General features: G+C 44.5%; 1 protein-coding gene across 1 annotated transcript in view; it reads right to left on the bottom strand.

The window, feature by feature from the left end:
- The window catches only part of RPP30 (ribonuclease P/MRP subunit p30), a 27082-nt gene that overhangs the window by 7328 nt on the left and 9758 nt on the right, over positions 1–9996 (bottom strand). The window contains exons 6-8 of the mRNA XM_019556221.1: positions 6529–6618; positions 4893–5009; positions 389–418 (exon numbers count right to left, since the gene is read on the bottom strand). Coding sequence (XP_019411766.1) covers positions 389–418; positions 4893–5009; positions 6529–6618 — 237 coding nt within the window. The remainder of the gene's footprint in view (positions 1–388; positions 419–4892; positions 5010–6528; positions 6619–9996) is intronic.

Here is a 9996-nt window from a genome sequence, read left to right on the forward strand (position 1 = left end):
AGCACCGCCAGGAGTGACCAGGAATAACAGTCACAAGCTGGCAGAGGGTAGGTTTAGGTTAGATATCAGGAGGCGCTACTCCACGGTCAGGATGGCTAGGGTCTGGAACCAACTTCCAAGAGAAGTGGTGCAGGCTTCTACCCTGCGGGTGTTTAAGAAGAGGCTAGATGAACACCTTGCTGGGGTCATTTGACCCCAGCACTCTTTCCTGCCATGGCAGGGGGGGGTTTGGACTAGATGATCTCCTCAGGTCCCTTCTGACCCTAGAAACTATGAAACTAAGAAGACATAAGAAACATAAAAGGGTATTTACATTGACGTTTTCACTTATAGCAATAATTAATCAAAAGTTGTACTTACATTAAAAAAAAAAACAAACCTGACTTACCCGTTCAGCTGCACTAGATAGAATTACGTTCTAGAGAATGAAAGAAAAAACAAACATTAGTCTTTGATAACTTAACCAAAAATACTGAATATTCCTTGTGCAAACTTGAAAGCAAAGCTCCTACGAGCATCATTTGAAGTTAGAGCCCACTGCCCAAAAGAATTAATTTGAACCAGTAAAAGCAGCTTTGGGCCAGGGAGAATTCCAGAAGGATCTTCACTGCTTGGAAAGAAGAAAGTTGCAAGCTTACTGGGTCAAGGGAATCAATACAAAATCACCACAAATATGACCCCTCGCTTATGGACAAGAACCAGTCTACAGGGGCGAACCAAAGTCTCTCTCTCGGTATTTGTTTAGAGCAACCAAACTCCACCCCCTTCACCTCAAATATTTTAAAAAGGGTTTTGTTTGAAAAGAATAAAAAAAAAAAAAAAATAGAGGTCAAGTCTTATTAACACTGGTAAAAGGCAAATGCAAGATGTCAAGTGAAGCTTTGCCAAGTATTATTTTACAGGTGTAATAGGGAATGCTCAGGTCAGCTCAGAGACAATTTTGGAAGACAGAAGTTCCAGCACAGTACAAATACACATCCTAGACAAGGCACTCCTGGGGGATGTGCCAAGTGACAAGGAGTTTGGTGGTGTGAGCATGAAACTCTCTGGATATTTGGGGGGAAACAAACATTGCCCTACTTCATTTTGCGCTGCCTTAATTTTTAGCCCCAAAATGTTATGGTCTCGACCTTCAAACTTTCCTAGTGCAAAGAAAGGGGCATGGATTTGAGAAGACTGTGTGCACTGAGCTCATGTTCAAACTGCAGCAAAGCTATTTACATTTCTATGGTAATGACCTTGCTGTTTCCCCACTACACACAGGGTTTCCTCAGGTGCTGAGGAAAGGGCTGCGACACCTCTGGAAAGCCAGGCACATGCTTCATACCATGTGTAGGAGAAAAGGCAGTAGTCTTTCTGGGTGCCCACCCCATAGGTCTTCCCTCTCCCAGACTCTGGAATTTGCAGCTGGGGTAAGTGCTGTCTGGCTACTTGTCCCACTGAAAACATTTTCTAAGGAAGGGAAACCGTCTTAAATGTCCAGGTGGTGGCAACATCATAGTTCTTTACAACGAGCATCTTCTACATCCCTATAAAGATACCCTCACAAGAAGTACAGCTCTAGTCCTATCTTTATTATGTCAGTCATCTGCTTGCTTAAACCCCAAGGACAAAGTTGAGTGATGGGAACAGTAGGTGCTCCCGTTCCTGCTTTATCAATAGAATTCAGCCACAAAGAGTACCCTGAATCCTAGGACATAATGGATGGCATGTCTGATGCAAAAAACACAAATATTTCTAGCCACTCCTCCAAATTCCTGCATTTGACTTCAGACTAGACTTACTGGCATGTGTAAGAAGTGGCTGCTCAGGTGAAACAGCTAGGATGCTGGCTGCCTTGGACAGATAGACACTGTTACAAGACAGGAGGAACAACTGTGGAACTCAAAGCCTTTTTCTGAAAAATTTAATTGATTTTATAAACATTAGGATTGGAAGGGACCTTGGAAGATCATCGAGTCCAGCCCCCTGCCCAAGGAGCAGGAAGTCAGCTGGGGTCACAGGATCCCAGCAAGAAAAATGTCCAGGTTTCTCTCAAAGTAGGTGCTAGAACAACCTCTGGCAACAGGCCATTCTAGACCTTGGGGGCTTGGATAGTAAAGAAATTCTTCCTTATGTCCAGACTGAAACAGTCTTGCCGGAGTTTATATCTGTTCGACCTTGGGGCGCTCTGGTGAACAAAACATTCTCCCAGTTCCTGGTGAACACCCCTTATAAACTTATAGGTCGCTATCAGGTCGCCCCTGAGCCTGTGCTTTTCCAGGCTGAAGAGCCCCATGGCTCTCAGCCTCTCACCCTAAGGTCTGTTTTCCTGACCTCTGATCATGCACGTGGCTCTCCTCTGCACTCTCTCAAGCTTTTCCACATCCTTTGTGAATTGTGGAGCCCAAAACTGGATGCAGTACTCCAGCTGCGGCCTCACCAAGGCCGAATACAATGGGAGAATGACATCCCGGGATTTGCTTGAGAAGCATCTATGAATGCAAGCCAGCATTTTGCTCGCTTTACTGGCTGCAGCTTCACATTGCAGGCTTATGTTCATCTTGTAGTCACTCCTGAACCCCAAGTCGCTCTTGTCCGTAGTGCTAGTCAGCATAGCACTGCTGAGCCTAGAGACATGCTGCAGGTTTTTCCTCCCCAGGTGGAGAACCTTGCGTTATTCAGTGTTAAACACCATCAGGTTCTCATCTGCTCATTTACTGAGCCTGTCAAGGTCAGCCTGGATTACCACCCTGCCCTCAGGTGTGGATGTTTTACCCCAAAGTTTGGTATCATCAATGAACTTGGCCAGTCTGCTTTTGACTCCAAAAGGTCCACATCATTAAGGAAGGGGTTGAACAAAATAGGTCCAAGGACAGAGCCTTGAGGGACCCCACTGGTTACAGGGCACCATGATGATTGACTTCTGTCAACCACCACCCTCTGGGTCCGACCCCGGAGCCAATTCCCCAGCCAGTGGATTGTGGTGGATCCAAGGCCACAGTTGACCAGTTTTGCCAAAAGGTTTCATAGTTTCTAGGGTCAGAAGGGACCTGAGCAGATCATGGGATACCAGATTGAAGGCTTTTTTGAAGTCAAGATATATGACATCAATTTCTCCCCCCTTGTCCAGGTGACAGGTCATCTGGTCATAGAAGGAAATGAGATTGGTCAAGCATGACCTACTCACAACAAACCCATGCTGGCTGTCCCTCAGGGTGTTGCCATTGGCCAGTCCATTAAGGATGGCCTCCCTGATGATTTTTTTCTAAGACCTTCACCAGGACAGAGGTCAAGCTGATGGGCCTGTAGCTTGCTGGATCCACTTTCCTCCCTTTCTTGAAGATAGGTACCACATTGGCCTTCTTCCAATCATCAGGCACTTCACCAGAGAGCTAGGAGCTCTTGATGATCTGTGCCAGGGGCTGAGCTATGATGCTAGCCAGCTCCTTGAGTACTCTGGGGTGTAAAAACTGTCAGGGCCAGCTGACTTGAGGGTGTCCAGCTTCTCAAGCTGTTCCTTCACAAGGTCGGCAATGATGGTGGGCAAGGAACCACCCTGGCTTAATGGGCAGGGGCATCCCATGGGACTCGTGAGCGACAGATGCAAAGACTGACCCATTTAGCAAGTTCGCTTTTTCTTGGGTGTTGGTCATAAGTTCCTCCTTTTGGTTTTGCAGGGGTCCAATGTTGCCCTTGCTTTTCCTCTGGCTCCCCACATATAAAGGACAATAAAAAGTCCTTTTTTAGATATCTGTGGCCAGTTGGAGTTCCATGGCAGCCTTGGCTTTCCTGGTTTGTTCCCTGCAGGTTCGGACCAGTGCAGAGTATTCCTCCTTGGAGGTGGATCCCCTCCTCCATCCTTTGTAGGTCTGTCTTTTTAGATGCAGAAGGACCGCCAGTTCCGTGGAGAGCTAAGGGGGCTGCTGCGCCCTCTTGCTACCTTTCCTTTGAGACGGAATAGCCTTAGCTTGTGGATCTAGGATCACTCCCTTGAGGAGTGAACACTCTTCCTGGATTCCCCTCCCTTTGGGGTCATGGTCCTTTAGGGCCTCACCAACAAGTCTCCTGAGCTTGTCAAAGTCATCCCTCCTGAAGTTGGCGACCTCTGTACGGCTGACTGACTTGACAGCTTTTCGACGGATGGTGAAGGCGATTAGCTCAGGGTCGCTGTCACCCACCTTCCCTTTGATCGTTGGTCCAAGAGAGGAAGAGAAAACTAGGATACCTCTCTACAGTGGAGACTGGTAACCTACATGTCTGCTACACAAATGACAGGTCAGCTGCCTTGGGAGGAAGCAACATGAGAGTATGTTGGGGGTCTAGGACCTTCAGATATCAAGCTCTCTTTACTCCTCCATTTCAGAATCAGGAATAGAAGACAGAACTACCCAAACTAGAAATCTGGCCTGTGACAAGCCAGTAGATACGAACCAATTTTGTGCAATGAAAGTTTACTGACCTGTTTAAGGTCGTTGTTGGGGTTTTTTTTAATTCCGCAATTTCATCTACTTTTCTATGTGATGGGATACTGCCACAAACAGGGACCTAGATCTTTGAGATGTATTTCTGGTCAGAGGGATGCACTGCCAGCTAATTTCTAGCTAACCTTAAATCTCTAACACTGCTGTTTTAACTGTTTTAACAGTTTTGAGTCTTCGCAGCTTCATAGCCGCAAGAACTAGCATACTGTCTGAAAAAAAGCTTGTGGCTTAAAAATAAAGCACAAGGTGGTCCACAGCTAGGAGGTGCTTGTAGTCAGAACAACTGCTTCCGAACATTGGCAGGCAAAGGTTCAGGCATAAGTTCAGAAATTACAGAGTCAAACTCTTCTGAAACCGTTCAGCCTACACCACTCCAAAAGGAGTTAAAACCAACAAATTCAGCTTCTCATTTTTACATAGAGGGCTTACCTTTCCTTTGCAGATCTGCACCAGACTGAGTGCATTTGAAATTGTGTATCTTCTCATTGTGGAGTCTTTGATGGCTGGGGTGTAAAGGACTTCAAAGTAAATGCCTCGATCTATTGCCTTCACATGAAAGAAAGAAAACCAGTCAAGAAATCAAAAGCAGAGAGGTATAAAAATCTGACAAGTACGGTCTATTATTCATGTCTTTTCTTTCCAGTTCCACTGTTTTACGTATGAATCAAATACAAGGCAAGAAGAAATATGCTGCATTATAAAAAGTGAAAATAAAGAACTATACATGTACTATATACACTTAAGACCGCCCAGTAATTGAGGCTTACTAAAAAACCCTTCCCCCTTCTCTCATTAGGCTGCAAATTGTTTCCACAAACTTAGAAATGGAAAAGGCAATCACAGCTGACTAGCAGAAAGTCTATACCTCCACTCATGGGAGAAAGAGCAGATGGAATTATTTTCTATCGAGATAAAATTTATTTAGGGCATGTCTACAACACCTCTATGTCATGCCTAGGAGCAATGGCACAAAGCTTGCCTAGTCCACTCGTTACCCTTCTGCACGCTCCAACTCCCCCAAATGCAGCAAAGTAGCCACCTTTAAGAGTGCTGACCTTGTGCCAATAACCCTGCTTAAGACAGACACTAGGGACACTCTTAAAATTCTTTAAAGCAACTTCACTGCCTCATTTGGGCCCCTGGCATATACTGAGTGATCAGCAGGATGTGCTGAGTGAACAAGATGCAGCAGAGGTGGTATACACATGCCCTTACTCACCTAGCCTTGGCACCAAGTTTACACATTTGACCAGTTACTACACCACCTCGTTCAAGGACAGCCATGCACTTCAGAAATGCCAAAGACCCTCCTTTTACCTTAAAAAGCTCCATTTTCCAAAGTCAGGTTTTTTTTTTTGTTTTTTTTTTTTAAGAGCTCTTATGAATACCACAGTCAAGTGCTTGCTGATGGAAGAGTTATCCTGGGTGAAAAGGAAGATTAACAAGGTTTCCTTCTCCCCTAACCCCAGGATACTGTACTACTTGGAATAATTTTCATAGAGCAGTTTCACTGCATAGTTTACCAGCAGTGGTATTTAAAAACTTACCTGCAGAGCATTCCCATAATGCATATTAGTTTCATTTTTGCAGACAGCAAGAGAGATTAATGACCTACTTCAACCATACAGTAAATTAGTGGAGCTATAATTGAAACTCAAGGTTCCAAGGTCTGTAGTCTGTTCATGATGTAATATTTTCTTACTGTTAACTTTAAAGAAGAAACTACAGTATTAGGAAATAGGAGTTATTTATTTGATTGATTCAATTAACTTTCATTCCTGTTCTCTGTACTCATGCAAGCATGAGATTTATAAATACAAAGGGTCATAAATTGACTGCATTTGTATAGCCTATACTGATTTCACTTACTGAATCACATGTAAACCCAGGTGGGAATTCAGCATGGGCATTCAAGTCCAAAAAAGCAACAGAGAAGATATTTTCCAGGAAAAGAAAAAACCATAACTTTGCAGTATAAAGAATAAGAAAAGGGAAAGACAATTGTTTAAACTCCATATTTAACAGCTAACTCAACGGCAAAAAAAAAAGTCAGATACAAATGTACCATGTTAACAGGTGGTCTTCGGAAGTAGAAGGGCAGCTTTTCTGTTACACTTATGCAGATGAGATCCACATCTAAATTTGTGCAAGCGACCTACACCAAAAAATTAAATACAGTTATAAAGCATCAATAAACATGCTACTAGCCTCATGCAAGCTTGTGTTCTTTGCTTAAAGATATTGCCAATACTAATTTTAAACGCTAGAGCTGCAACATCTTTCAGGTACCCCAAGATAGCAATAGTGCCATTTTTAATGCATTTTAAAACATTATCCAGGCTTGGGAAAGCAATTTTTCCATTAAAGTAAATGGATAATTTAAGAGATGGATTGATCAGTTTGCTCCTAGTTAGTTATAGGACACCAGAGGTGGTGTTAGTGAAGTGATCCAACCTCCCCAAGACAGGCTACTGATGAAAAAGAGCCTTTTTAGACAACAATGGTCAAGGAATTCCCTCCACCCAAGCAGCTCTCATATTCCAGAGTGCTGATTTTGTGTTTGAGGTAAAGCAATTTGGCCAAGGACAGCAGTGTTGCAGATAGTGCCAGTTAAGCACGAGGTTTTCAAAGTGACTAATGATTTTGAGCTCCTAAACGGAGACCACTTAAAGGGGCCCAATTTTCGGAGGACTGACACTGCACATTTTCTGAAAAATCCATTTGAACAGCCAAATAAATTTAAAAAAAGGCCTAAAACTATTTTTTCCCCAAGGCAAGAAGAGAGAGGTGAGCTCTCCAACAAATATAGTTAACTACACTTGATTTACAGACAGTCCCTTTTACTTGAGACATTAATCGTATGTACCAGTCTTGTGGGAGCTACATCTGCAGAAATGATAAAGATGGTAAAAACGGGCTGAAACTCTCCTGTTCAAGGCCACTTGGTGTTGTACTGCCTATCCATTCAAGTAGCCAAAACTGGCTGCAGAGATTTTCCCAGTGCAGGATAATTCTTTGCCATCACAAATCCAAGAAAGGCTGCTCTGCCCCAGCCACCCATCCTTCCTTCCCTCCCATGGAAGGGCAAAAAGGGATAACAGGGTTTGTGACCATGTGGGAAAACAAAACTCCACTACACTTCATCTTCCACTGATGTAAAGCCCCCCAAGGGCCTCAAGCTAGGATCCTATGGCTCCAAAACAGGAGACTGCAAATGACTCCATGAATTAGTCCACTCGGTTCACATGCAATTGGGAAGGAACAGAGGATCAGTCCACAGATTGCCACCAGGCAAGCTGTAAAGCAACACACAGCACAGCTCCCTAGTTAGTGGCTCTCTATAGAGTCCACAAACCATTTCAAAGCTTTAAATCCTGTTCTGTTTCTTTTCTCTTTTTTTTAAATTACCAACAATGCCCTCCAACCCCTTCTCTCCATCAGAAACCTCACTTAATTCTTTGGAGGCTATGAATTGCTGCACATAAGGCTGACAGTGACGGCTTCCCTGTGCTTAGCGACCTACCGAATTCAGAGTGGAAAGGGGCTATGTGGCAGGTCCTTTAATCTTGCAGGTTCCCCCACACATCCCCACCCCCTACCAGGGCAGAGGGGCCCCAGTGAGCTTGCTGTTTGCTGATGACCAGCCAGGAGGTAAAAAAAAAAAGGCACCTTATTTAAAACTGCAATTTTCACTTCCCTGGCGATCAGGAGCGAGTGGTAGGGCCCCTCTATCAAATTGGCATAGGGTGAGGGGTGCGGAGGAACCCACAATATTAAAACAGCTGCTGAGCAGCCCACTTCTGCTGTGAATTTGGTAGGTCCCTACCCGTGCCCCATAACTCTTACTAGCCCTGTGTGAACTTGCTACTCCGGCACTAAGAACAGCTCTTCAGGAGCCTCCAGAAGAGGGAACTGGCTAGGACCAGGCTCTGAAATTCAGGACTGTCCTGGTGAAAACGGGTCATACTGTTGGATGTGGTCCATAACATGAGATCCCTCCTGAGCATGCACACACTGGTCAGAGGTGGGAAGGGTCTAGAATAGCTGAACTTTCCACCTCGATGATGTCAGTGACCCCCTTGCACCTGGGGAGCCTGCGCAGTAGCGTGTGGTCCAGTTGAGTGCTATGCTGCACCCCAGTGCCAAGAGCACAAGGGTAGGGTAGCATGTGCACGAGTGCAATTGGTGAGAAGAATGATTGACAGGTGATATCTTGGTGAGTATTTAAGGAATCCTGAGGCGTGATTCAGTGCACAAATGGAATATGGATGCTTAAGAGTACCTGAGGTTTGAATGGTGTATGAGTTTACTTGGTTGGAGATCATACCTGCATGTCTGAGGCATATGAGCAGTGACTGTAGCAGTGAGAGAGGTGACCTATCGCACTGGATTATAATTGGATACTTACCTGTAAAAGCATTATTGGATTGGGACCTAGATCATCCATTGGAGTGGTAATTATTGCCCTTCCCTCAATCTTGGTCTGAGACCCTCCAAGGGAAAGGTCACGGCAGCTCGGTGAGCCTGTGAAGACCCTCACGCTGCCCTTCACTAGCCTCTGGCAGGTCTGGTTACGGGGCACTGCAGTTAACCAGTGTACATAGTTCATGCTTGATGTTATGTACATTTCCTACTGTTAATCTTGTTTGTTGTAATCATGACTTTTCAAAAGTATATTATATTTTATTGGAGCCTCTGTGTATTTATAGGGTATGAGGGTGAGCTCTGTGTGTATCCCTGACCCCTAAATCCACCCCAATAGAGACAGAGATAACACATGAAAGGCTCTGCTGTCTGAGGAGGCACAACAACCCTCCGCCCCTTAGGTTTCTCAGAGGTGGTCAGTGTCCAGGACACCTGGTGGTGTCCACTTTCAGTATGGTCTCCCTACATATACAAAATGACTACCAAATACAATGAGGAAGACTACTGGTGTTTCCAAGTTTAGGCTCCACCTGGCCTGTCCTTGAAACAGTTTAAACAAAAACACCTTAATTGTAGTTCTAGCTTAGTCAGTTTCCAATTTGTCAGTCAAATGGCTACCAACTCATTTAGCTGAAATATTGCCTCAGCTGAGTTTAAATACAGCTCCTAACCTTGATTAGAGCGTGGACATTTAAATCTCCTGTATCTATGGAACAGTGCTACCCAGTGGGAGATGGCAACTGGTGTTAGATCTGCAGGGAATTGAAATGATCACCTGGGCTCTCTTTAGCTGCTCTGAAAACGTCATTTGCTACTAACACACCAGCTAATAAGCTGTCATCAGGATACTGGCAAAGATTTAATTTGTAAATGTTAACACTGACACATGCATCCCACAAGGCAGGCTATGAATCATGCCCTACATGAGATATTAGTAAGGGTGCAGGAAATGTAGAGAGAAAGCCTCAAACAAAAGGAAAATAGAAATTGAAAACAGAAGTCAGAGTACAAGTCATATTTCATAGATTTCATAGACATTAGGGCTGGAAGGGACCTTGGGAGATCATCGAGTCCAGCCCCCTGCCCAAAGGGCAGGAAGTCAGCTGGG

This window comes from Crocodylus porosus, unplaced genomic scaffold, assembly GCF_001723895.1.
Source record: "Crocodylus porosus isolate Cpor-Errol unplaced genomic scaffold, CroPor_comp1, whole genome shotgun sequence".
Lineage (NCBI taxonomy): Eukaryota > Metazoa > Chordata > Crocodylia > Crocodylidae > Crocodylus > Crocodylus porosus.